Consider the following 26,456-nt stretch of genomic DNA (forward strand, 5'->3'; position numbering starts at 1 on the left):
CATGCAGCAAACACCCGTTAACCAACTTGTCCAGAAGAATTACAAGTCTTCAATATTCCTCAAAATTAAAATTAATTAAGACAATTGCATTTCCGAAAATATTTAAAACTAAATTTTTATATTTTTCGTACCTTAATTTTATGTATATATAAACTAATTAAATCAAGAATTTAAAATTCTTTTTCTAGAACCTTCCACATCGCTGATTTTAAACGGTTTTTATTTTTAAAAAAATATGAAATAGAATTGACTAAAAAGCAAAGGTGATGGGAGGACAAACTATTACTCTATTAATTTAATTTATTTAAGAGGGGCGTCTTCGGTTCAATGCCAAAAAACAGCCCCATAGATGCAAAAATTACGTGCTGGGTATGTTTTGATTACCATACCCCACGCACCCCTTAGGACACGTGCGTCATAAGAAGACGAGCACCCTTTTATCGAATTTACGTTACAACTGCCAGAACTTACTGTTATGTCCTAGTTGAGGAGTAGCAACAAGACTGTGGCGCTATCTACCTGTACAACTACTAACTAAACTCTTTAAGAATCATTATTTTCGTCTCAAACCATTATCATTATACGTCATAGCTTCACAAGATGGCGCCAGCGATTTAAAGCAGTTAAAATTATATTATTAGAGAATAATCGCAAGAAAAATTACACAAAATCCAAAGTCTAAACACTATAATTCCGTTTTAAAACCTTGTAAACAAACGACTATAAAAATTAGTCAATAATTTTCCATTTTTAAGACCGTTTTATTCTTCCACATCATCTATAGGCCTGAAATGATTCAGTAAATTAACAATCCAACCACTATCCTTGTCCTTTGTATATTCCCTTATGAACCTGTAATTGCAAATTGATATTTTGTCTTGATATTCAGGCAACATGCCCGCATTTAACGGCGGTTCCTGTCCATGGGACCTCATAGTGGATAGCCCTCGCAGCACATGGTACACCATTGTGATCTCGACGAAGCGCTTTTGAGCCTTAGAGTCATCATTACTGAACATGATCCCTACCTGAAATCAAACAACTGAGGGTAACAATAACATTTATTTGTCACAGTGCAATAAGTCACTGAAACAGTTGTAACTACCTGATAAGGGAAGGAAAAATAGATGTCATTGACATTGATGGGAATCATCTCCCTCTGGGACAAGGACATATTGGAGACTGTATCTTGGAGAGTGGGGATTATGTCAGGGGTGACTAAACCTTCAAGATGTTGTCCGTTAGAAAGATGATGAGATATAACCTAATAAAAAAAATTAGAAACTTTACATTTCAAATTTAAAGCTCAACTCACCTCTACAGCCTTCTTTGAACCCTGCACAAAATCTTGCAGACTAAATTCCACATCAAAATAAGGCTTAATAATAAAAGTGGTAAATATAAGGTTCTTCAAAGACTGAAACAATGAAGGCCACACAACTAGGGGAAAGTTCATTAAGGGAGGCAGCTTCTGAGATGGGGCAGGAGGCCCACTTTCCTGGCAATAGCACCTCTTGGGGAGCTTAAGGAACTCTGTTGTTTGACTGGAAAGGCACGTTTTGAAGATTGTGGATAAGGTGCTATTGTGACGCGCATTATTGGATATGCAGGGAGTCTCGTAGATTGTTATATTGTATACTATTTTAGGACATATTTTCGAATGTTGAGCGAAGTTTCGTAAAAGGTTAATATTCATTTTTAAAACTAAAAACAAACCTTCGGGATGACGTTAATGACAGTATTTCATCCTTGACGGTAAAGTGCTAAATTGCCATGTTTCCACTAAAATCAGATGTCTCATGCTTCAATTCATATCACACTTGAAGTGTCCTACTTACTCCTTCGTGTACCAACAAATTAGACGGATATTGATAATAATGGGTGAGTAAAAAAATCTTACATTCTAAAGTATGACATATAAACAAGGTCAATTAACAGTTTGTTAATAACGTATTATAGATTAAGAACATTTTAGAAGAATGGAGGACTGTCTTGGATAATTTCTTCTATTAATCCATTGTTAATCAGTTTACTATTTACTGTCTATAGCGATTTTTTTAAAACCACATGTTATAGTTATCAGACTACAGTACAGAGAAGATCTAGGAAATTTAGTTGGTGCAAGTTCTCGGAACATCACCATCACACGATAAAAAATATGACAACATCTAAATTTATTGACTTTTAAGAAAAGGACAGAAACACTTCCCAGCTGATTTTGACCATATTTCTTTTCTTAGAGCGAGAGAGATGACCTCTGCGCAATTATTGTCGACCAATAAAAGAGCAGAATCCCATATGGGTACGTCGACAAGTCGAGTGTTGCACTGTTGTAAGAAGTGCAAAGCGCTGGCTGGCTGTGAGTTGTCTCACAAAACTTCTTTGTTTTTGTTGATTATTTTTCCGTTTTTCGAATACTAGAACCCTCTCCCATCCAAACGGATCCCCAAAGTCTCATTTCTAGTAATAGAGAAAGCCCCGAAGCCAGTCGTCGTGTTCCGTTTCCAGTTAAAGAAAAAATTGTCGGTGGTTAATGGCGTCATTGGAATTTGTTTGAGGGACAGTCAACAGTTCAGGTGAAATTGCGTTTTCAACGAGTCATCTTCTCGTGGGACAATCACTGTGATTGTGAGAGAAAATGGCAGCTCCGAGGGCGTCCAGTAGTGCGCTCCGCGCTTTGGCTGTGGAATACAAAAGCCTACAGGAGGAACCAGTTGAAGGGTTCCGTGTTAAACTTGTAGTTGAGGACAATCTTTTTGAATGGGAGGTCGCTATTTTCGGTCCCCCGGACACTTTGTACATGGGAGGATGTTTTAAGGTAAGTGTATAATCAGTTAAGAGCAATTTTAACTTCAACAAAGTAAAAGATTTCCCAAACATGATTGCCTCTATGTTATTGTGGCATTGCTCCAATAGCTTCTATGAAACTATTAAAATAGACTTAACGTTGAGAAATCCTTGGAATCCATGTTTTTGCAGGATAAGCATAATTAGTTTGTGAGGTCATTGACTTGGGTGTAAAATTGATAAGGCCAAAGGGAGAAACAACATGATTTGACCCTGAGGAGAGAGAGCTTTTAGAGGTTAATACTAAGTAAATATTACAAACTGGGTTTGGAAATAGCAATATTCAGATTTGGATGTACAATATTGCTAAAAATTTTCATTGTTACACTTTAAACTTGTGGAACTCAAGAATCAGAGATTAACTTTCAGATGAATGTTCCCATTAGCATCATCAATTTTTGTTGCCCTTATTGGGTTTTTGACTAAAAAGACTTTAGTTGGATACTTCCAAAAGTGCTAAAAACCATGGAACTTATATAAATACATTTCTGCATTTTAGAGAAAATGTTAAGAGAATCATTCATAGGTCTCATGCAAGATTTAAACTGTAATATGCAAATAAAAATCTTCAATTGGCGGTGTGTGAGTGGAACCCACTTGTCTTGCAGCTATATTTGCATTGCAATATTGTATTTTTTCTCTGTCTGGATACTGTGTGTAAGAACCACTTTAAAATTGTACAAAATAATTATTGTAGACTTAACAGATATTAGACATACCTGTAGATTAATATGTATTGGCAAAACTCTCCTAATTAAAGTGGTTAAATATATCTCCAGAGATTGACTGTGAATTCAGAGAGGATTTTTGAAACTCTGCTGGAATATACACATTTTTAGAGTTTTGGGGTTGGATATTTCATTTTGAATTATTTTTTATTTGTTTCAGGCACGAATGAAATTCCCATCTGATTACCCATATTCACCCCCATCAATCAGATTCCTTACTAAAGTGTGGCATCCCAACGTATATGAGGTAAGTTTGCATTGTCTTGTCATGCATACCTTTAGGTTAAATCTCACAGCTAAGGTGAACTAGCCTGAACTTAAAGCAAAATCTCCAATAGCAGATTTAAATACCAAATCAAGACCTATTGAATCATTGCTTTGCAACATTTTGTGTAAAGAACAAAAGCAACATTTTGTGTAAAGAACAATCTTTTCAAAGTAATTATTATGATTAGTCAATGCCCATAAATCTTTGAATCAGGTGATTACTCGCATTGAATGTCCTACTATTGCGTTTATGTAAGTGATTGATGGAATCTAATTGCGTATTTCCTCATAATTTACTGCTTTGTTTTATTTTAAAATAATTTCCCAAACTTTTTCCTTCAGCCAAAAAATTAGACAGTCTTGATACGCTCTAGTTGATTTTTCTTGGTGGAAAGATTGCGTTGCTCCATTAGTCAGCGATTAAGCCTGATTTCAACACCGGTAGTTCTTCATCAGTTGGTCTAAGTACACAGGGGAGTGTCAAGTTCAACTCGTTTGTTCGATTTTTCTTCGATAGTGGAAAGAGGTCTTTCCTGGCTGCGCCTAAGTTTTCTCTCCGGCCTTGGAGTGGCGCCAGCACAAATTAATTCGCAGCCAAACAAAAACTCCAAGATTTATGGAGGTTCAGAGACGGATTAGACTCAAATCTCATGACTCATGACGTCGAAATAGCCATCCGGTCCTGTTCATAAATAGCGCTTTTTGTCTATGAACGTTTTGCTCCGGGATTTAATAAAAAACAAAGCTTCCTCCTTTGTGCTGGGGCAGATAACTGTTCGTGTAGCTCCGGCTTTAGGTGGAGATCGAGATCAGGCCCGGCTGTAGCCGTTTAGTCTAGTCAAAGGAAGGGGGGTCATTAACATGTTGGGGAGTCGTTCACCGAGTGGGTCCGCCGTGGCCCAACAACTTGTCTTCGAAAAAGTTTGAAGAATGGGATCTGTCCTGCAGAGAACTGAAGAAGAGTTTATTAGCGATGTTAAAATGATATTCTTCGGGCAATACTTAAGGTCAACGAATATGATGCTTTGATATATTTTTTGCCTTTTTTGAAAATCCAGCTAAAAATTATCCTGAATCATAAGTAATGAAAATCTGTTTTATTTTCTCAACTTCAAAGATGCAATATGCATTTTTAAATATATAATTTTGTCTTTACCATTGCGCAATCGCGTCTACTTTATTTTAGATGTTATTCCCAATTTTTTGAATGGGTATATAACCTTATAGTTTATCAATAATCAAATTTTAAAAATTCGTTTATTAGAGAAAGACGAACAAAACTATTGCGATTTTAAGGTAAACTAGAGCAAAGTCTCTGCATTTAGATATTTTAAACCGTGTAGGTGTGTCTGGTTTATTTTCGAAGTTATTTCCGATTTTCCAAGTGTGTGCATCCAGCATAGCCTCATTGTCTACCAATAACAAGATTTGGAAATGTTTTTAGTACAGCGCCGATCAACGAGAATTTTGTAATTTTGAGACGAACTATAACTGAATCTCTGTAAATGTGTACTTTAAGCCGCACAAGCGCTGTTTTATTGTGTCAGTTACTCCTCATTTTCTGAATAACTGCATAACCTTTATCAATAATAAGATTTAAGTAAAGAAAACCACAAAAATTTACTTGTTAATTTATAACTTGTTCGTAATAATCCCAAAGTGTTACGTTATCAGTGGTTTCTTTAAGAGCTGTCATAAAACTAGAGATTAATATGATGTTTAAAAAGTATTAAACTAGAGCAGTCACAAGTAATAAATGTATAATATACCCTTGTTCCGTCTATGTAAATATATCACCATTTTTTGATATTACAGGGGGCATAGCTAGATTTCAGCACTCATTATCCATGCTATCATGAAATAAAGGTTGCCTTTTATAATAAATTTTTCACCCCTTTTCTTTATAAGAACTAGAGATTAAGTACAATGACTTTTCGTTAAATCGGTATAACTGCGACACCCTAATAAGAGATCGCAATCTTGTTATTCATTTAAATATTACGCTTTAAAGATACAGGTAATAAATGAGCCGATAATTGCCTCTTAGCCGTAGTGCTCCTGTGTGTTAACCTTCAATTTTACTACTTAAGACCTTTACAAAACTTGTAAACTTTTGTTTGGTCGAATTGTCGCACTGACGTGTACTTCGTTAACCGAGTTTTTAATTTTTATAAATCTAATTGAAGTGCATTATTTAACAGTGAAATAAATTACTTCGTAAGTTGTTCCTGAGTTTGCTGTTCGAAGATCCATTACAAGTGTAATAAATACCGATAAGATTTGATCATATTAAATGCAACCTAAGACTGATTTCGTTTTCAAGATTATTTAGTTACCTAGTGTGTTGTGAATAAGTGTTTGGAACTGTAAAAATCCGAATTGTAAAAGTTTGTTACCCTCAGCTCGGCCCAGAATTTATTACGTATCTATTAGTAATTTCTCAATGTATTTATTTTCGACCACATATGTATTGACGACATTACTGACTATAAAATTTTGAAAGTGCCACGTTGCTGTCCTTTACTTCCCGTCCTGCTTATCCTGCTTGATGTAATATATACTGATAACCAATTTGTATATATTGAAGGGACTAATTCCCATTTATTTAAATCGAACAAAATGAGACCATTTTATTTATTTGTGACCGTAGACGGTAATATCGCCTTTCTTGATACTGCTGGGAAATTCTTAGGCCCTACGAGGGTGCTTTGCAGAATATATTTCAATCAGAATGGAATACATTACATAAATAATACTGAAATACATTTTAAATGTTATTCAGAAGTTCGTAGTTGGAAGTGTTCTCGATGACGATTTTCATTGCTATCGAGAGATTATGTTGTTCTCAATCTCAAAATCTCGAGACATTTCTTTTTTCGTATTGTAACATACTATTTGTGTAAACTGACGAAAATAATTACGCGAATGATTACTTTTTAATATGGAAGTAGAGTGCCTAATCTTTATTTTTACTGAGCTTATTATTTGCCTAATTTATTACTACGATTTATTACTTCATATATATTATTTCTTTATGAAGAAACTATTCGACGATGCAAGAATAAAGGCACACAAATATGCTAGTTTATCTCGTTTTAGATGTCGAATTTATTACTCACCTCACTTTGATTACTATCGTGTCGATTTTTTGCAAATAAATTTCCCAGTGTTTTATTGAGTTGTAGCCGAGGTTTTAGTGTTTCCTGTCGCTCTAAATTACAAAAATCCTTTCATTTCAGGTGTCCGGAACCTTCAAAAGTACATTTGGACAATAATTGCCCGTGTAAATTTTTTGGCAAGACTCCCCAGCGTCCTTGAACGTACTTGAACTTTTTATTTCCCACACATTTCTTCTTTTTTGTCGGCCTTTGTTTAGGTTATTAACCGATTTCTATCACATATCCCAATGTCGATATGGATTTGGTTTTGCGTTCGTGCCAGGCAGCGATAAGATGAACAATTTTTTTCAGGGGCGCGAGACGTTTTTTTGGCAAGGGTGAAGAGGGGGGGGGGCTGTAAATGGACAGAATAGCACATATTGCTGCACTCTTTATATAAAAATTAATTCGAGTGAAAGTGGTCGAATTACCTGTACCGTTAAAATACACAAGCGAGTTCGCTCGAGTTGAAATTTATAAGCAGATTTACATTTGAGAAAGTTTCAGCCATTGTGCGGTGTTAAGAAAGTAATTATGTTTCTTAAATTTTGGCAATCTAAAGATTTCTAATAACTTTGCTGATTAGAAGGTGTATTAATAATCCAATATCCGCAATTATCTTCCTCGCTCAGACATCAGATGGAGCTTCCTTTGGGTCGTTTTTAATTTTCCTCCGCTGAATATTTTATGTGACGTTTATCTTTCGCATTATTCAAGGCAAAATCGATTTTCAACTCTCCACCGCCGGACGAATAGTCGCTTTGTTGCCACTAGAAATTACTGACCATTCAATAAAAAACGACATAGAAACAAAGAAATTTAATATATTGCTAGAACACCTCGACTTCATCCTCAACCTTCTGAACACTGGTTACCTCCTCGGCCTCCTTCACCGCGTTGATGTCTTTAAGCCTCTTCTCCAAATCACTCATCTTTTTCCTGATTCTATCAGCTGCGCAATGCATCTCCGAATAAAATAAATCCAATTTCCGGTCCTTTTCTTCAGCCCACTTTTGAACTTTCTCTAGGCATTTACAGTCAAAGGGATTACCATCCATATGAGTCATTTCCGCCTTGATAATACTGCTCAAATTACCTGCAATTTATTTATCTTTTAGTTAAACATTTCCATTAGCGTTGGTATCTTACCATTAAGGCAGCGTATCTGATTGTGCTCAAGCCGTAAATCCTTCACGTTGACTTTCTCCAAAAGGTTATCAGGGAAGTTTATAATTTTGTTGTGGTCCAACCACAAGTTGTTGATGTTTTCAATACCCTCGAAGGCATTGTCTTCTATTTCCTTGATTTGGTTGTGGCTGAATATCAGATTTAAGGTCAGTCTTATCTTGCCGAACCTCTTTTCTCCCTTGAGGTTGGGAAATGCCTTTGAGGGGATGGTTTCGACCGAGTTGTTCTGCATAGATATTCGGGTCAGGAGGGGCACCTGGTAGAACCATCTGAAATGCGTTTTCTATGTGTGAAATTCCTCAATAAAGGAGGTTTTAATTTGATAAGTAATATGGTGAAAGAACGCTATAAGTAATTGGTTTATCGAAATTTATAAAAACTGTGGTGCATAGATATAAGGGTCCTATTAAATGCTTTAAAATTTATAGTACTCAAAAAATATTGGAAAAAAAGAATTTTGATATGAATAATCAACCAAGTAAAACAGTGGTGTAGCAATATTAGTTCTATATTTCGTCTAGTGTGATGCTTGAAGATTAAATAGTGAATTATTCAGTTCTCTATTTCATGGCATTTTCCAGATAATGAATAGAATCAATTTCAGCTCAGAATTTAAGTGAAAATCTATAAATAGTAAGTGCATTACACTACGATTATTTTTCCCCACGATGATCAATGACACACATTAAAAACTACTTTATTGATGACGCCGCCATTGATGGTGACAATTCTCCATGCATTATGGTTAATTGCGAATCGATTTGTCTTTGTTTCGGGTTTTAGTAAAGGTCAGATACGTAAAGGCGACATTTAATCATAAAAGCACAAACCATTGTTCTTTTTTCAATATACACTAAAATAATTCCTAATAATAATGAAAATTATTCCTACCTTTTGTTCCACTTTCTGATAGCATTATCCGCCAGATTAATATTTAGTAAATTAGGCATGTGGTTCAAGGCCTCGTCCCTTATCAACTTTATTCGGTTCTGACTCAAATCCAGCATAGAAATTCTAAGGTTGTTGAACACCCCTTCCGCGATTTCCTCCAAGAAATTGCCTTTGAGGCTGAGTCTTCTCAGCATGGGTATATTCTTGAAGGCTCCAGCTTCAATAGTCTTGAGTTTGCACTTTCCAATGGTAAGCTCATCCAGGTCTTCGATGTCACTCACAGAGCCCTCTTTCAGTACTGGAATTAATTGGTCTATAAACTCTAGGTGGTCGTAAATTCCATCGGGGACCTCAGTTTTAAGGGTGGATGCCAGAGTGATTGTCTTGCTGAATTTAAAGGTAAACACGCTGTAGCCTTTGAATTCTACGTTTTTAAATGTAGGAGATGAGTTGGCCAGTGCCAAAGTTACCAGAATAATTGATAGAGTTTTAAGGAACATGTTTTCGTTGGTATTGATCAAATGTGATCATTGGGCGAAATTTATATATTGTGTTTTGCAGAAGGTTATCTCTTCGAGGATAACCTTTTATGACTAGATTTCTAGCAACAATAGTTGATAAGTAAGAACAATTATTTTCCAGAATGGTGATTTGTGCATTAGTATATTGCACCCCCCCGTGGATGACCCGCAATCGGGAGAACTTCCCTGCGAACGCTGGAACCCTACGCAGAACGTCAGAACCATCCTGCTTTCAGTCATTTCCCTGCTGAACGAGCCCAACACATTCAGTCCCGCTAATGTGGACGCATCTGTTATGTATCGGCGCTGGCGCGAGTCCAAGGGACGGGACAAGGAGTACGAGAATATTATCAGGTGGGTTAAATCTGACCTTGCTCCCTTCTAATCTCCATTGTCTTCCCTTTACCTTTAACCTCCTCTTCGTTGCACTTCCACTGAACTCTGTCGCATCTTTCTCATTATAACAGTAAATATGTATTTTATTAGGAAGCAGGCAATGGCAGCTAGAGCTGAAGCGGAGAGGGATGGCATTCAAGTTCCTCTCACGCTAGAAGATTACTGCATAAAAACGCAGGTTAGTTTCGGAGTGTTTTTCTTTGTGATTCTAGTAAATTCTAGAAGATTCCATTTATATAAAAGAATACTTCGAATTAGGTGAAGCCGAATAATTCGGAGTCGCAGGTGGAAATGACAGACTTTTACGATGACGACTACGACGAGGACTACGATGACGCGTCGGACGGCTCCGAATACGGGGAGGGCGACGACAACGACAGCGGAAACGGCGAATTGTGATAACGTCGCATCTGCGACCGCCAACTTGTACATTTCGTATTTTTTATATGTGTAATTAGCAACTCAGTACTCATCATCATAAATTCTCCGAAGTCCTCATCAACTTCAGTTTTTGCCGAAATCGAAGCAAATCTGCGTTTTATTGAATGGAATTTGTGGTGTAGAGTAAACATTGCTGACTCAGATCAAGTGTTTATGGCAGGATTGTTTGTGTTAAAGCCACCTGAAGTGAGGAAAGAGGTTTGAAGTTTGAAATACCCGCGAAATGATTTCGTTATGGGTTCTCCAAATCAAACAAACGAGTCTGGATATACGGGAAGCGGTGCTTTTCCCTTTTTAAAATTTATTTAGAAAAAGACATTTTGCCAAGGTGCGGGTGTTTTGATATCCAGAATTGGATTGCAAGCTATCGTTTAGTTAGTCCGGCGGAAAAAGGTAACAATTTTGTTTTGCGCAGGCGCATGGGAAGTTCCAAAAATAAATATGACATCTGGTGATCAACAAACAATAATAAAAAAAATGAGTAATACTGACACTAAATTTGACTTAAAACGCCGTTTGCGGTGATAATTTGCTTCTCGCTTTCTTCGATTTGTTTATGTTGCGCAACGGCTTGATCGGTAGCTAAATTTCTTAAGTGCCGTTCCATTTGAAGTTGTTGGAAAAATCCAGATTTAGTATGAACTTTGAACAGGCATAACAGTTACATTGCTCCTACTGGTATTTTGAATTTTGATAGTGTCCTCGAAAAGTCGCCATTTCGGATAAAGAGCAATTTTTCAGTTGCAAACAATTAAAGAATTATGGCCACTTTTGACAGCGTGGTGTGATAACGATTTCAACGTGACTTCAAGTCGCTGTCAAAATACAGATTCAATATGACTAACGGAAACAATAACACGTGACTAAAAATAGAAGTGACAGGCATATTGTTATCAACTGTCATTTCAAATTCTGATAGCGTCCTAAATAAAGTCGAGAAACACCTGATTAAGTCAATTTTAGCAGTCAGAGAATTTTTCAAAATTCGAATTGACCGTTCGCATCGAGACACCCAAGCCAGCAAAGAGTAATAACGAATTGGGGAATGCAAAAAGGTCAAGTGCCACAAAGTGGCTACCGATGCCGAACCAAATTAAACATATGCGCAGTTTCTCTACTTAAATCATTTGTCGACGTACGTCAGCTGTTTTAGGTTTCAGGTTTACCAGTTGCATTATTTTTATATTACTCCAAATATTCTGATTAAAAAATCGCACTCGGTTAGGACTTTGATGGCCCAAACTCTATAATACACCATGAAATATCTTAGACGATGAATTCTTAGATGTTGAATCAGAAAATTCAACATGGTCGCCGTCGACTCAATATCTCGGAAACAGAATCAAATATTTTGGGATTAGGTATTGGTTGCGAAATGGCATGTTGATATTAATTCACAGCGTCTATGACTCATTATTCGTTTCCATTCATTTTAACGATCACAAACAAATCTGCCACTTTCAGTTAATGAATAATTTTCACCTGTAAATACTAAATAAGTAAGTGTATTAGAAAAGTTGTGTATTAGAGTTAAGGTTAATGTGAAAGTATGTTCTCGCATCGTCTATTCTTTCTAATTGCATTAATTGTTTATAATGGAGTACTTTGTATCCAATATAGCACGGCGGAAACACAGTCACCTGTCAACGATACACTAATGTTTAGTTGCTGGACTTTAGTCCCTCCGGCTATATTGAATAATTCTAGAATCTTCTTGCAAGCAATACAAATAACACAGGAAAAAATTGAAATTTCATGTATTTTTATTGTAATAATAATTATGTGTGTGTCGTCTGACGTCGATTAAAGAAGAGCAGATACTAAGGGATTCATAAAGTACCCGTCGAGCTACTTATCTAATGCATCGTATACGTAGGAGTAATCGTGTTATCAAAAATGCATGAACCGCTGTAGTGAAAGCTCTTTATTTTTTATGGTTAAAGTTGACTAATGGTTCAGTTTATACCTCCTAATGAAGACTTTGAGTAAATGTTTTAAGATTAATTTTGTTGCTTTTTTGCCCCCTTTTCCTGTCTCTGTGAAACCCTAAAAAAAAATGAAATAAAAACTAATCAGAGTAACTTGACCCCGGATACTATTGGGAGTAGAATGTTTAGAACTGAATCTGTTTTAATAGCAACACAACGAAAGTCCCTAAAAATGACGTGGAGGGACGTTCTATGTCACGTCATCAAACTGTTTCGGTTTCACCAGTTTTGAGGTTACCCTTCACTTTTAATTTTGTGTCCAACATTTGTCTGATTATTTCTCATTTTCTCGTTACATTTGAGATATTTCTTTAACTGGCAAATCATGTCTGGACAGTGGGAAGTTGTACGAGGCAAAAACGACAAGCGCAGCAAGCTTCCAGTTCCTAAAGAGAACAATAAACAGCCTGACTTCAAAGGAAAGAAAAGTAACATCTTGAATGGAGTCAGAATTGAGGACGTTTGTAAGTATTTATCCGATCCTTTTTTATTCTGAATTACTGTAAGTTACCCCTTTGGGTCATGCGTAATTATTTCTATTGATTGTGGAGAATTTCTGAGGATTGTGAATTGATTCCCTCAAATATACAGCTTGATTCATGACTGTTTTGTGCAGTAATCAACATCTGGGTTTGAAATTTGGACCCCTTATACTACAAAACATAGACAATGTATTACACATTTTTCAGGCTAATTGATACTTTTCAGTTACCCTTGTAGTATGGGGTGCTAACATTTGGTTTTTAAATAGCACACCTGCTGTTTTGTGGTATTTTTGGGTTCAAAAGCTTAAAAAAAGTTGAATTGTAACATCCTGTAGGTACTTCAAGAATGAGATGGTTTCATAATAAATATGCTCTTATGGACTTTGTGCTATATGTTTGTTATCTTGTAATCAAGGGAGGGGAGCACCCCTTATATAGAGTATTTGTTAATCTGCATTTAACTTTTCTCAGTTAAAGCTGTTCCCAACGTTTTAATAACTTTGTAAAGCAGCCATATACTCTTAATTTTCTGTCCTTATTAAATCATTATCACCAGGTATAATTGTCTAAATTTGATGCAGTAATTTCTAACATTGTTTTTGTGTTTAATCTCTCTACTTGTATCATTTTTGCAGTACCAAAGTCTCAGGTTCAGAACCTCTACTCAGGAAAACCAACCAATAAAGAAAACAAACCCCATGAAAAAACTAAACCTACTGAGACCAAGAAACCTGAAAAAAAGTCCAGCAAACCTCCTGCAGAGCCCCCCAAGCCCAAACCTCCAAAATCCATTGAAGCTGGTCTACATTCTGTAAGCCTTAAATTTTCCTTTAAAATTTTATCTATTAAAAAATAACAAATTTCAGATTACCACTGAAGAGTTCCATTTAGTTTACAACCGCTCAAAAACTGCTTTTCCTGACACCCCAATTGTATGGCTCAAAGACCTCACACAATTTTTAAACCAAAAAATCCCTATTGAGATACAAGATCCCGTATTTTCGAGCAAACCCTTAGGTTACCCTTTAAATGTTATGCCTGCAAATTTAAAGGCAATCATAGAGAAAGCTATTAAAGAGGCTGGCAAGAGCAATAGTCAGCTATACTTCGATATAGCCCTAACCTCAATGGTTACTGATCTAAGTAAAGGGCTTCCAGCCGTTGGTTACAGATTTTTTCTACAGTATATTGCTTTGAATGAACCAAAACTTGTAACAGAAAATTTGTCCAAACATGTCTCTCTAAGAAACTCTTATCAAAACCGAGCAAATGTTGCCTTATCTATATTGTGGGCTGTAGGTCATGTCGGGGTAAATGATTTTCATTGCGGTTTAAAAGTGTTTGAGGACTTAAAGTTGCCTTTGCTTGAAATGAAAAATTACTCCAAATATATTGTTAAATACCTCTTGGAATTGACTAACAGGGACCACAAAGCACCTCTAACTAGAGACCAATACCTTCTAATCCTTGATACAATATTTTCCAATAAAAAGAACTTTCCCTTAGAGCTCCAAAAAGACTTGGTGCAAAACATTCCCAAATTAAGCCAACAGTTGTTAAATAACAAAAGAGAGAATTTCCATGGACTTATAGAGCCCTTAATCAAGCGGCTGAGCCAAAACACTAAAGCATATCAAAATTGCCTTTGTCAAGTGCTTGTAGAGATTTTTACAAAAGACCAAACAACTTTAAATGCATGGAATAAGATATATGCAAAAAATTTGCTTTCCAGTGCAGTATTACTTAAATATATAAGTAAGTATGTCCTAGAAGTATAATTATTTTATTTTGGAATGTAATTCATGAGCGTTTTCAGCCAGGAATTCTAATAATCTTAAGCCTGCCTTGAGGAATTCCTTGAAGGATTTATTGTTAAGCTTTTCCAGTATAAATACGGAGTTGTCAGGGAGGAAGAAGAAGGATGAAGGGCTGAAAGAGGCCCTTGAGGCTGTGAAGGTAAGTTTTTAATGTTTCATAAAAAAATTGTTGAACTTGCAAAATAAATGTAGTATACTTAATGACCTACATACAAAAGTACAATTTAAAAAAAAATGTTTTTGGATTTTCATGGAAATTATATTCCAGGGAATATTTTCCGTGTTTACGATACATTAATACTTAGGTTTGTTTGAATTTATCAAAAATATAATCTGCGCTATCACTAGCGTTTCAAATGATAAAAATGCCAATCCTGTATTTCAATGTCTATACTTTAAGTTCTTAGTAAACTTATTAGAATAACGATCATTTAACCATTAAATCCATCTTTAGATAAAATTTAGTATCTCTAAGTTTAGTACGAACAAAAACAATATCATTCTCATTTTTGGTGGGATTATCTTGCACCTTTAAACTGGTAGTGCAGATACAATGCGAAAGCCCCTTTCTACTTCTGTTGCATTGCGCGCGCAACTTAATTCAAAGCTTCTGCGCGTTCAGAATTCCTATAGAAGTTACAATTGTGGGGCGAAAGCGAACGGACAAGGCGATCGATAATTTGTATATACACGCTTTAGCTTCATGTTTTTAACGTGGCGTGACACTTAAAAACCTAACAAATTTTATATCTGTGACTAAACATTAATACGCACGAAATGGTTTCTAAAAAGGAGAGGAAACTGCAGGCACATTTGGTAACTACTCTCAACACAATCCTTTATTTTACAAGCTCAGGGAACATTTTTATCTAAGCCTAAACTTTTCAGGAGGCCCAAGAAGAACAAAAGCAGACCAAGCCGAAATCTCGCGGACTCTGTAGGGCCGTTTTATCCTCATTTATCATCGCTTTCAGTATGACAGTGCTGTTGGAGCCCTTCATCAATTTAGACAGGCCAAAGAATGACTTGTGCTTATTCCGTTTAAGCGGAAAAGTGCAACAAGCTGCCCTTTGGGTTGACTCTAAGTTGGAGCAGAGCATTCCAGATAGTTACGGGCAGGTGAAACAGGTTGCTGAGCCTTATGGTGCTCTATCCAGTGATTTGGTAAAGCTAGGAATTAATGCTTTGGAGACTGCACGAGGCAACTGGAAGGGCTTTATCAATGAGAAGTATCCACTGGCTGTTGCTTCGGTAAGTTGAATTAATGGAAAAAAAGTGAAATCTAGAATTTTAGACACTTTCACTATTTTTGCTGGTTCATTGATTGTCTTGGTCAGGGTTTTAATTGATTTACAGATTGACCATTATGCTCCAGGACTACTGGATAATACAAAGGAGGTTTTAAATAAGGCCCTCCACTTGTCAGTACATTATTATCGCACTGTAGTAGACTATTTAAAGAAAGAAGTTTTTATGTAAGTATATTATTTTTTTATTACTAACTAAAAATAAACAAGTTGTTATCAAAGTTAAAACTTGTAAACAAAGTTTTTATGCTGAATTTAAAATGCATTATCTCATAATTAAATATTCTTTCCTATCAGTAATACTTCTAAGTACTTAGTGATGATTTTGTAAATGGATTTATGGTTTTGTTTTCAAGTGGTTGAATAATGTAAAGGAAAAGAACACTGGTAATCTCTGCAAATTTTCAGGAAAAGTAAGCCTAAGCTAAATGTATGCCCTTATTTTACATTAATTAGAAAGAACAATTTTTTAAATTATACCATTGAGGAATATAATAATTGGAAACAAACGAGGAAAGCGAATCATATTTTTCTATGTAGATATATATATTTTTTTTAATGGCATTGTAAATAAATTTTTGCTAATTTCCTAAATCTAGATATGTAATTGTCATTTCTAGTAATTACACTTACAGAAATCAAAAAACTTCTAGCAAAAATATATATTTAGTAATTAATCACAAAATGACCATTTTTCTATTTTGTTTCAAGAAAAGTAACTTGTTTATTTATGCCCACAAAATAATTCTTAGAAACTAGGTGTAACGTAACTATATTATTGAAATAAGTATTTCCAATTGTACAAATTTGTTTTTTAGTGGTCAACTATCCCCTGAAAACATCCAACGAGTAGTAGTAGGAGCCTACAACACCACCTCTGAGAAGGCTGTGGAATACTACCACTGGGTATACCAAAAAGTCCAGACTATCAAATAACTCCCAAAGCAATTTTAGGTTTTTCTTTTAAATTCTTTTACCAATTTTTCCAAGTGTCTGCGATACTGGATATTTCATTTAATTTTAAGATACATAAATACCGGTATATGTGGGGTGTATTATACTTACCTAAGTGATTCAATGCATTTTGTTTTACAGCAACTCTAATTTATTTAATGTATTGTTAAAGTTGAAATAAATTTTTTTAGCAAAAAAATGTGAAAAATTTGTTCTTGGGTGCTCTTGGTCAATATTTAAGGTAATACCTAAAAACATGATTTATCTACTTTTAACACCATCTAAGTCCAATGTATCCTAAAGCTACGGTTATAATGGATGCGTTTTCTGACGAATATGTCCAAATGATGTTCAATGTAATTATGCTAGTTAAATTATCTGATGAATACCACAGATTAATCTAGTTTTTCAAATACGATAAACGATAAATTGATCGTGTACATTTGGTTCTTGAATGTTAATTTACTATTCGAAATAGTTTATCAAAAGGGACAGTTAATGATTACTTTTTATTAGTTATTTAAAATTTTACTAACTAGAAAGGGTAGATGAGTCAGTCACAATAAAATGTTTGCATCAAGGCAAATGGAAAATTTCGTTACTATTCCATAAAATTTGGCGAATATTTTATAATGACATTTTTTTACGTTCTAGAAGAAATTAAATTTTAGAAAATACAGAATTCTTGCAAATTTTCTCCCAGGTCTCGTGATATCTGTCGTTTACTTTCATATCTACTCAACATTATTTTCAGACAAGTTTTTCGCTATCCATTTTGCTTCTACGAACAAATCAAATGAACTATTCGTACGTAATATCGTATATGTATATTGTTTGCTTCTACGCGTTTGAACGTATTCATCAGCACGATGGTTAAAAAACGCATCCACTATAACCATGGCCTAAAAACGATTAATTTTCAAGTTCTTTTGAAAACGATCACTTAATTTTCTTTATTGACCCCGGGGGAAAAATCTTAAATTCCCCGTGCTTCAGCCGAGGTAAAAACACACCTGGAGTTAAAATTTTGGACCCGGTGCCTATTAATCATTGATCTCAGTATTCGTCGGGATTCTTACTTTCACATCACACTACATACATTACCCACCCTTACTAGGCAAAAATCACTAGTGTTGTATATCAAGACGTTTTCCTAACAGGATTGACGTTCGGGTTTGCCTTAATCTGCCATGTTACTAGTCTAGGTTTAAAGCTTGTAGAATTTAACCATTTTATTCCGATGTTGAAAAACGCAGGTATGCCTAGTGGAAAATCAGGGTAGTAATGGTAAAATGAAAAGGAAATCAATTTTGGACAAAGCTTGAGCTGAAAACTAACCAAACTACACCATATGGCTGCGACTATAGCACCTAATTTCTACAAGTATTTTGTTTGGATTTAAATAAACCGCCCAGCTTAAAAGCCGGGCTTGAAAAAAATTACTATAGACCCATTTATATTGACCCTCTCCACGGAAATCTTTAGTAAAAGGCGAAAGATTTATTCGCTTTGAAGAGAGTCCAGGGTAACGAATTACTCCTAGACCTGTAACTATTCAATAAGCCAATTCTTTCTCATAAGGGAACTTACTACAAGTGGCGCCATCTCTTAGGACTTAGCATTTACGCAATTAGTCATTTCACGACCATTTGTGTTCAATACGAATTTTTTAATCCACTTCAATTTACCAATGTTGGATGCAACGAAAAGTATAGATTACAAATAAATATATTGAACAAAATTACGGCTATTGAAGACAACTAAGAATATTTTGGAACAATTTTCAAATCAGGGTAAGCTCTTCCTATCCCTAGACATAAAAAAACCACTTGTATAGCTAGGGATTGATTGACTAAATACTAAAGTATTTGGATAACTGAACTAACCTGAACTAACCTACTAAACAGGTTTCAGCTACGTCGCTAGAAATCGCTAGTCATTTTACAGGATTATGTCATATAGCATGTTAAATAACTCTTTTGAACTGGAAGAGCAGTGGACAAATTGAATAAATCATTTCAGACGGCGTGAGATTGAAATCGGAAAATTATTAGAAAAGTTGCTAAAATTGCGCGTAGCTACCCACGAAAAGAAAAAGTTGCTTGTGATTTAAATTGTTACAATTTTTAGGAAAATTGCAAATTAAAACGATTTGATGCGAATATTTAATCCAAATCGCCTTAAGCCAATATAATGACAATATGGCCAAGGAGGCATGAAAATTACTAAGACAAACTCGAATTGTGACAGCCACGTGCAGTTCCACGTTTTTCACTGTTGTGCGATTGCAACATGCAATCGTCGAAAATTTATTATTCCCGAGAATAAACCGCTCACGCTCCCTTCAAGTCATCATAGTCATAGTGAGAGACAATCAATGTAACCACACATTATGTAATTTGTGGTCATGAATTTTTACTATCAAGTATTACTGGAACGGAAACTACCGAGCCTGTTTTGTAACTGGCAAAAACAAGCCGATTTTTTTAAATTTTGCTTATTCAGGGACAGCGCGTACGCTACTCCCGACTACCAAAAATTACGCGCCCGAGTTATCCGCATTAGGGATAATCGCAGGGGTCAGCCCAACCGTAGTGCAATGGGAGGACCTCACCCTGGGGAACCGCTTTGTTGATCACGGTAACCCCTACGCCAGGTAAGTATGATTTCCCTTATCTCGGTGATCAATTCAAGGAAGCGGTGACTCTCCATCTAGCATTTAATCCACATGGCGCCATCTACTATTATGTGGTTAATTTTAGTTAGGTTAGTTCAGGTTAGTTCCTGGCAATTGTGAATGGTAGACGGTAAAATGTGAACGCATGAAATTATGTTTTATCGAGTAAAATAGATATTTGAAAAGAAACAAAACTGGAAATGAGGAAATTTGTTAGAACGGGATTATGGTGATTGCTAAATGGTTTATTTAGTAAGCTATTCCTGAGGATCTTCATGTTTTTAGCAAGAAACTACTTATTTCGTAGAGTATTAAAAAATATCCATATATGCATAGATACCTGCAAGTCATGTACATTTATAAGCATTTTTTTAACAAAATTCAGGGGGACGTTTTTATTTTTTTCACTAATAGAAATAAAAAATAATGTATCTACCTTAATGTAGTGGAGAATCATGTAGTATTTCTTCGGATTATATTCTAGATAGAATCTTGAATGGGAATATGTTATACATACGTATATACAGTGGAAAATTTAACTGGAACAATTCTACAATGAAACGTAAAATTACTGAAACATGAATAGAAGTACTATAGATTTTTATTATTTTGGGGGTTACAATAATTGTAACTTGCATATGAGTTAAAGTTACTGCAAATATAACTTGCGTATTATAATCCTAATTTCGTATTTCTTTAAAATGGGCCGATCCCAGCGGTACTGCAATACTGGGCCAACCCGTGACAGAGGTGGAGCAAGCCCCTAACCTCAGTCAATTTCCAAAAATCAGTTTAATATACTGGCCCCGCATGCGGGGCGTATCAGATATTAAGCTGATAAGAACAGATACTACACTTTGATCTTAGCCAAAAGGCCGAGAAGCGATACCGGTTTAAGTTTTCGACGTCAATTCAATTCCAGTTCTTTTCGGGCAAACGTGCACTGTATAAAGTGCTTCCATCTCTTGGAATGAGACTAAAATATAACGACCATGGAATGAAGACGAACATTTGATTTATCTTACGCTGGCAAAGCGAAACATCACATCATTACATGAAAAAATTGATAAAACCAAAAAATCTTATTGAAAAAAGACGAGAAAACCCCATTAAAATTTCATGAATTTTTTAAAGAATTTTTTTTATTTCCTAATATTTCAAGACATTTCCATTACCTTTTTTACATTGTTTACATTTTTTTCTTGTAACTCTAATTAGATCTAAAATCAATCAATCCAAGCAGACAACCAGATATACACCATTTCTCCGTTCCTCAAACGTTTTCGATGACATAACCCCACATTCTCATCTATAGTGAATGCTCCTTTGAGGTTTTTTAAAGTTTACTTTTGCCCTTTCTTTAACTATATATTCCGAAGACCCCGCAATATTAACTAAATTATTCACTATGTTGACTTTAAAACGTATTAACCAACCACTGGTTTGTTACTACCACCATAATTTTCAAACGTGTTCAAGAATCTTTTGGTCCAGATACAGGAGCTCTTGTGATATCATGGAAAGTAAAAGTGACAAACTATTATTAAACTGTGAAAGGAGACTTGAGGCTGTTGAGAACTTGGCTAAAACTAATTTAAGCCATAATCAATTTCAGGAAGGCTCATATATGCATAGGATAAATTTAGAATGTAATGAAATTCAAACAAATTGCTTAGAAAAAGATGATTTAGGGAGTATGTTGAACCACAAGAAAATAAGCAACTCTGAAAATCCAGTTTCTTTAAATTTAAAGTCCTTTAACCATGATGTAAGTTCAATACTTCAATTAAATAATGGCCTGGGAAATGAACACAAAGCCTTTGGAAAGCCTTATGCTGCAAAGCCAAAAATTGATATAAATCTTGTAAAAGTAGTTAAGTTAGCTAATAGTTGTGTTTCTGAGAAGAAAGGAATGAGATTAAAGGCAAGTTTGAACAGCAGACTCTTAGCTAAGCAACAGAGCTTCTTTCACAATCAAAACTCACATCTAAGCACCTTGGCAAAAATTAAAGGCTCCTCTCAGGTAAAACTTTTACATAGAACCCTAGTTACAAAACATGATAACATTGAAAATCCAATAGAAGAATCTAGGGAGGAGCCATTTATACATGAACATGAAAATGACATAGATTTACTCAATAAAATTGATCCGAAAAGATCAAGTCAATGCCAGGTTTCTACAGAAGTTAAAGTGGAACACATAGCTGAATTGCGACATATTTTCAAGCTATTCCCAATGCCAAAAAACACTCTCCATAATTTTTACTCAATTCTGTCTGAGGAGCTTAAAGACAAGTCCTTAAAATTAGAGCCCTTATATAAATCTACGCCTAAAAATAATACTGTACCTTGGACATGCACTTATAATTTAAAATGGCCAGAAAATATTAGAGTTATTGCTCTAGCTAGAACTAAGAAAGATGCCAGTAAAATGGCAGCTGCAAAATCTTTGGAAGTGCTTCAGAAGCTGGGGCGACTATCTCCAGAAGGGACACCACTGATCTATCAAAGAGAGGACATTAGGAAGCTGAAAAAGCAAAAGCAGACTGTTGTGAATCTGAGTGTCTGCACTGTCCAAAACTTGGAGAATATAATTGAGGTGTTTAATAAAGATATGAAAGATGTTGTTGAGCAGGTGAATTATCAGGGGTATTTGGAAGATGGGTTAGAGGAAGAAGGGTTTGTTGAGGGATCGGATTCAGTGAAATTTACAGAGAAGGTCTGGTCTTTGAGGACTGACTTGTACTTGGCCAGGGAGAAGGTTGTGCTGCCTATATCAAAGTACAAGTGAGTTTTTTCAACTATACATGAGAATTAATACTGAAAATTTGTGATGGTACTTTTCATATTAAAATGGGAAAATTAGCATTGTGATTGCTTTGAGAGCCAGAGATATAACAGGAAGTTCCAAATATTAGCTAAGTACCTCTAGCTAGGATTTTTATTTAGATTTCAGTTGGAAAAAAACAGTCAACACTGGTTTTTGTTTGCGTGGCTCTTTTTAGGCCCTTTATTAAATGTAGAAAGTTGGCACTTTAATTGTCTGAAAACCATTAGTTTAACAGGCTAGAGTCAAAGAAACTTCATTGCAAATTTTTTTATTCACTTGAGATATGATTTTGTCATAAATTTTCTGCTATAGTAGGACCATTTGTACCTTTGTTTTATATTCAGAAGATAAATGGATGCTATATCATGTTTAACTTTCCCTTTTTAATTAATGAGCTCTACGATAAATTGACTTTAACTCAGTTAGTGTTAATTTTAACCTCTCAATTTGTCTCCAGAAACGACTTTATACAACTTATCCAGAAGAACAACACTGTAATCGTAAAGGGCGAGCCAGGCTGCGGCAAATCGTCAAGAATCCCTCAATATGTCCTCGAATCGTGGCTCAAAGAACTTTCATCTGGAAATAACAGCTCTTGCCGTATCGCTGTCACTCAGCCGAGACGCATAGCGGCTATCTCTCTTTCAGAACGAGTGGCCAATGAGAGAGACGAACAGGTCGATATGCCAAAACCTCTAATTTTCCATCAATCACACTCGATTTGTAGTTAGGTGAAATAGTGGGCTACAAAGTGCGTTTAAAGTCCAATTTTCAACCGAGGACTGGACGTATTTTGTACTGTACCACTGGGATTTTGTTGAGGCACCTGCAAAGCGACCCGAATCTTTCAAAATTCACTCACGTGGTGCTTGATGAGGCCCATGAGAGGGACGTCAACACTGACTTATTGATGAACCTTCTGAAGAGGGCATTAAGAGAAAATGACAGTTTTAAGCTGGTAGTCATGAGTGCTACCATTGATGCTGAGGCTTTTTCTGGTGTGTTTGAGTCTTATCCTTTACATTCTAATTAATTTTTTACCTACATTTTACAGAGTATTTTGATGGTGCCCCAATATTAAACGTACCAGGTTTCACTTTTCCGGTTAAAAAACACTTTTTGGAAGACACTGGTTTGGGTCTTTTAAAAACCACAAAAATATGTGAACAGGATGCACCTCAGATCATCCATGAGGATGTGGTGCAGGTACTACCTCTAAGTCGGCTTTAAGTCACACTAATTGATGATTAAATTACTGTTTTTGAAGCTCATCAAACACATCCATAAAAACAAGCCTGAAGGAGCGATTCTAGTGTTTCTGTCTGGCTGGGAGGATCTGAGCAAAATCCAGAAACTTCTGAACTTTTCCAATGATACAGTAGTTCATTTGCTTCATTCAAAACTCAAAGATTCAGAGCAATATAAAATCTTCTCAAAGCCTCCTCCAGGAATTCGGAAAATCATTCTGGCTACGAATATAGCTGAGACTTCCATTACAATCGATGACGTGGTTTATGTAATCGATACGGGGGCTCACAAAGACATGATCTTCGATTTCAATAAGGGTGAGCAATAGCGGAGAGTGGTGGAAGGAGTGAATGACTTTTGAGAATTGAAGGTATTAATGTGATCGATATGGCATGGATATCGCAGGCCAGTGCCAATCAAAGGGCCGGAAGGGCAGGTAGATGCGCCCCTGGAGAGGCCTACCATTTGTATACCAGAGACAGATACGAAAAGATGCCCGAGTATTCTGCGCCCAAAATATTGAGTAAGTTATCTCTCTGGTAATATTTAAAATATTTGTCATTTTTATGTAAAAGGTTTGTTAATTTTAGTTATACATATAAAATCCTAAAGTTCTGGCCCTAGTAAATCGTGATTTTTGCAATGTAAGACTGGTTTTAGTATTTTTGCAAATGCTCTACACGTTGGTAGAAAATTGAGAGTTTTCTACAGCAGTTTCATTACTAATACCTAATTTTTTAAGCCACAAATACTAATTCATTTTTTTTTTAACCTAACTATTCCGGACCTACTTACTCTTGATGTAATGAAGGCGCTACTGTATTAATAATTTTAGTTTTGTAGATTGAATTTGTCACTTAAACCAGACAAATTCAGGTTAAAAAAATCTTAAATCGAGAATTTCAACTTTTAGTTTAAGCCAACCCTCTTCGTTTCTTAGACACATCCCTAACCAAAGTGGTCCTCGATTCGAAAGTTTTCACCGATAACATGCAGGCCAGCGAGTTCATGGACAGTCTGATAACCCCGCCTGAAAGGGCGGCAGTGGGTAAAGCCGTAGAGGAGCTTAAGCAACTCGACTTATTAGACGAACATGAAAAATTAACCCCTCTAGGGAAGACTTTAGTTAATTTCCAGTTAGAACCATGTCTTGCCAAGGTTAGTTAGTTTTATTGTCTAACCGTAAATATTCTCTATCAATTTAAACTACTCAGGCAATGGTGAATGGAGTTATCTTCAAATGCGCTACCCCAATACTAGATATCGTAACTTTGTTCTCTGCAGAAGCGGAAATTTTCGGTTCTTTAAGTTTGATTGCGAAGGATGAAATTAAAAAGGTCAAATCTCAGTTCTCCAAAAACTCCGATCACTTGGCCTTGATGAGGGTTTATGAAAAGTGGCTTGAATTGGCTGAAGAAAGTGATAGTTACACTGCGGAGCGTTTTTGTAAGCAGAGCAATTTGGTGCCTTATAAATTGGAGTTTGTTAGCAGTGAGTATTTGCTTGTATGTACTAGGTATGAGGTAAATTTCTAACATAGATTTGATATTTGTTGTATTTCTCTCTACACTCATTTATCAAATTCGGTGAAGGTATATTATTAATTATACAGGAGAAAGCATTTGCTTTTTATAGCAAATTGAGATTTCTGATAATGACGTATCTTTGAACGCTCATTATAAGTCCTTTTTAGAGCTCAAAGATGTTCACTTTGAGTACTTGAGTAAAGGCCTTAGTCAGTCAATGGCGATTTCGGATCAATATTCCGATAATGACGAGCTGGTGAAAGCAGTTCTTTACTCGGGTACTGGGAAAGTATTGGAGCACCGTAATTGGGACATAGTTAAAAACCGGCTTAAAACCAACGTCAATGTGTTGGTCACAAGGTAAGGATTTTTTCTTTCAAAGCTCAAGAGTATTAAAATTTTGGTGCCTTTAGGCACAACCATAAAGCCTCTATTTCCTCGGAGAGTGTAAATTTCAAGAGACAAAAGTTTCCCTCTAATTTCTTGGTGTATATCCAGGAGACTCGATCTAATGTCAGAAGAGCAACAGTAGTTCGGGAGTGCAGTTTAGTCTCCGCAGTTTCTCTCATGTTGTTTAGTAGAGGAGAATTGGAAATCATTCAGGTTTTTTTTTGCTAAAGATTTCAGAGAAATAATAAATTATAATTTTAAACCGATTTTAGCCCAAAACCGAGGATAGCGTAGAAGAAAATTTGGTGATTGTGGGGATTAAAAACACGAAGTTGCAATTCTTGTGCGATCGACGGTACTAAAATAGTTTCAACAGAAAGGTTAAGTGATGAACTCTACTTTATTTGCAGGGAAGCCGAGCTTTTAATGCAGTGTAAAAAAATGATCCACAAGTCATACAATTATCTCGTTCACCAGCTCACTTATGCAGGCGAAGAAATTCCTGAATTTCTCGCAAATTGGGATCAAATTCTCGACAGTTTGAATGCTATTTTGGAAGATAACACAGTGGGATAGACATTGCTTTTTTAGGTAATAGAAATCAACGTTATGTTGTTTAATTTATTCCTTATTACTTTTGTGTAAACGCATCTGTGATGTAGAATTTAAGAGGTATTGTGCTTATTTGTTGCTGAGGATTGACTGTTAAGACTATATAATTGAATTAGATTGACTATTAAAACATATTTTGTGTTATTTTTGGAAATCGGTCTCAACATTAAGAAATGGTCAAAATT

The 26,456-nt window shown here is 35.6% G+C and overlaps 5 protein-coding genes and 4 non-coding genes across 10 annotated transcripts; 3 read left to right on the forward strand and 6 right to left on the reverse strand.

Moving 5' to 3' along the window:
• Positions 1–309: 309 nt before the first annotated feature.
• Positions 310–440, reverse strand: LOC136411220 (U11 spliceosomal RNA). The gene has a single exon (XR_010752316.1). It is a non-coding gene; the product is annotated as a U11 spliceosomal RNA (small nuclear RNA).
• On the reverse strand, positions 317–1,725 carry LOC136410995 (m-AAA protease-interacting protein 1, mitochondrial). Its single transcript, XM_066393394.1, has 3 exons — positions 1,316–1,725; positions 1,106–1,264; positions 317–1,028 (listed from the first exon to the last, which is right to left on the reverse strand). The coding sequence occupies exons 1-3, from the start codon at positions 1,694–1,696 to the stop codon at positions 762–764; spliced, it is 807 nt and encodes a 268-aa protein (XP_066249491.1). The 5' UTR covers positions 1,697–1,725; the 3' UTR covers positions 317–761.
• Positions 1,726–2,308: 583 nt separating this feature from the next.
• Positions 2,309–12,441, forward strand: LOC136410689 (ubiquitin-conjugating enzyme E2 R2). The gene is made up of 5 exons (XM_066392961.1): positions 2,309–2,818; positions 3,736–3,822; positions 9,722–9,954; positions 10,087–10,174; positions 10,255–12,441. Exons 1-5 carry the CDS (start codon positions 2,639–2,641, stop codon positions 10,393–10,395), a joined length of 729 nt encoding a protein of 242 aa, XP_066249058.1. The 5' UTR covers positions 2,309–2,638; the 3' UTR covers positions 10,396–12,441.
• LOC136410688 (chondroadherin-like) lies at positions 7,808–9,663 on the reverse strand. The gene is made up of 3 exons (XM_066392960.1): positions 9,080–9,663; positions 8,150–8,457; positions 7,808–8,096 (listed from the first exon to the last, which is right to left on the reverse strand). Exons 1-3 carry the CDS (start codon positions 9,577–9,579, stop codon positions 7,831–7,833), a joined length of 1,074 nt encoding a protein of 357 aa, XP_066249057.1. The 5' UTR covers positions 9,580–9,663; the 3' UTR covers positions 7,808–7,830.
• A 196-nt stretch (positions 12,442–12,637) lies between the features above and the next one.
• Positions 12,638–17,168, forward strand: Tmem214 (Transmembrane protein 214). Of its 2 annotated transcripts, none has more exons than XM_066393102.1 (7): positions 12,638–12,889; positions 13,546–13,721; positions 13,777–14,665; positions 14,727–14,866; positions 15,616–15,978; positions 16,084–16,202; positions 16,853–17,168. In XM_066393102.1, the coding sequence occupies exons 1-7, from the start codon at positions 12,751–12,753 to the stop codon at positions 16,968–16,970; spliced, it is 1,944 nt and encodes a 647-aa protein (XP_066249199.1). In that variant the 5' UTR covers positions 12,638–12,750; the 3' UTR covers positions 16,971–17,168. The 2 variants fall into 2 exon arrangements, with proteins under 2 accessions (XP_066249199.1, XP_066249201.1); XM_066393104.1 differs by having other exon boundaries at positions 15,619–15,978; positions 16,853–17,167.
• A 1,228-nt stretch (positions 17,169–18,396) lies between these two features.
• On the reverse strand, positions 18,397–18,517 carry LOC136411213 (U5 spliceosomal RNA). Its single transcript, XR_010752310.1, has one exon. It is a non-coding gene; the product is annotated as a U5 spliceosomal RNA (small nuclear RNA).
• Positions 18,518–19,489: 972 nt separating this feature from the next.
• Positions 19,490–19,652, reverse strand: LOC136411223 (U1 spliceosomal RNA). The gene has a single exon (XR_010752319.1). It is a non-coding gene; the product is annotated as a U1 spliceosomal RNA (small nuclear RNA).
• Positions 19,653–20,361: 709 nt separating this feature from the next.
• Positions 20,362–20,552, reverse strand: LOC136411209 (U2 spliceosomal RNA). Its single transcript, XR_010752306.1, has one exon. It is a non-coding gene; the product is annotated as a U2 spliceosomal RNA (small nuclear RNA).
• A 491-nt stretch (positions 20,553–21,043) lies between these two features.
• On the forward strand, positions 21,044–26,384 carry LOC136410902 (uncharacterized). The gene is made up of 12 exons (XM_066393267.1): positions 21,044–22,452; positions 22,953–23,172; positions 23,223–23,493; positions 23,550–23,701; positions 23,763–24,060; positions 24,114–24,266; positions 24,684–24,901; positions 24,958–25,234; positions 25,437–25,629; positions 25,683–25,872; positions 25,932–26,014; positions 26,070–26,384. The coding sequence occupies exons 1-12, from the start codon at positions 21,074–21,076 to the stop codon at positions 26,233–26,235; spliced, it is 3,600 nt and encodes a 1,199-aa protein (XP_066249364.1). The 5' UTR covers positions 21,044–21,073; the 3' UTR covers positions 26,236–26,384.
• Positions 26,385–26,456: the final 72 nt, after the last annotated feature.

Source organism: Euwallacea similis, chromosome 9 (genome assembly GCF_039881205.1).
Source record: "Euwallacea similis isolate ESF13 chromosome 9, ESF131.1, whole genome shotgun sequence".
Classification (NCBI taxonomy): domain Eukaryota; kingdom Metazoa; phylum Arthropoda; class Insecta; order Coleoptera; family Curculionidae; genus Euwallacea; species Euwallacea similis.

What these genes read in the sequence shown, in the direction of transcription:
- LOC136410995 (XM_066393394.1), bottom strand. Translation starts at nt 1,696, where the DNA reads ATGAATATTAACCTTTTACGAAACTTCGCTCAACATTCGAAAATATGT. An exon ending in GTTCAAAGAAGGCTGTAGAG is followed by an intron (nt 1,265 to 1,315) that starts GTGAGTTGAGCT and finishes TTTTTTTATTAG; the next exon opens with GTTATATCTCATCATCTTTC. An exon ending in ATTTTTCCTTCCCTTATCAG is followed by an intron (nt 1,029 to 1,105) that starts GTAGTTACAACT and finishes GTTTGATTTCAG; the next exon opens with GTAGGGATCATGTTCAGTAA.
- LOC136410689 (XM_066392961.1), top strand. Translation starts at nt 2,639, where the DNA reads ATGGCAGCTCCGAGGGCGTCCAGTAGTGCGCTCCGCGCTTTGGCTGTG. An exon ending in ACATGGGAGGATGTTTTAAG is followed by an intron (nt 2,819 to 3,735) that starts GTAAGTGTATAA and finishes TATTTGTTTCAG; the next exon opens with GCACGAATGAAATTCCCATC. An exon ending in ATTACTGCATAAAAACGCAG is followed by an intron (nt 10,175 to 10,254) that starts GTTAGTTTCGGA and finishes ACTTCGAATTAG; the next exon opens with GTGAAGCCGAATAATTCGGA.
- LOC136410688 (XM_066392960.1), bottom strand. Translation starts at nt 9,579, where the DNA reads ATGTTCCTTAAAACTCTATCAATTATTCTGGTAACTTTGGCACTGGCC. An exon ending in ATCAGAAAGTGGAACAAAAG is followed by an intron (nt 8,458 to 9,079) that starts GTAGGAATAATT and finishes AACGCATTTCAG; the next exon opens with ATGGTTCTACCAGGTGCCCC. An exon ending in TCAGATACGCTGCCTTAATG is followed by an intron (nt 8,097 to 8,149) that starts GTAAGATACCAA and finishes AATAAATTGCAG; the next exon opens with GTAATTTGAGCAGTATTATC.
- Tmem214 (XM_066393102.1), top strand. Translation starts at nt 12,751, where the DNA reads ATGTCTGGACAGTGGGAAGTTGTACGAGGCAAAAACGACAAGCGCAGC. An exon ending in TTGAAGCTGGTCTACATTCT is followed by an intron (nt 13,722 to 13,776) that starts GTAAGCCTTAAA and finishes AACAAATTTCAG; the next exon opens with ATTACCACTGAAGAGTTCCA. An exon ending in AGTATTACTTAAATATATAA is followed by an intron (nt 14,666 to 14,726) that starts GTAAGTATGTCC and finishes GAGCGTTTTCAG; the next exon opens with CCAGGAATTCTAATAATCTT.
- LOC136410902 (XM_066393267.1), top strand. Translation starts at nt 21,074, where the DNA reads ATGTTGACTTTAAAACGTATTAACCAACCACTGGTTTGTTACTACCAC. An exon ending in TCCATGAGGATGTGGTGCAG is followed by an intron (nt 23,702 to 23,762) that starts GTACTACCTCTA and finishes CTGTTTTTGAAG; the next exon opens with CTCATCAAACACATCCATAA. An exon ending in TAGAACCATGTCTTGCCAAG is followed by an intron (nt 24,902 to 24,957) that starts GTTAGTTAGTTT and finishes TAAACTACTCAG; the next exon opens with GCAATGGTGAATGGAGTTAT.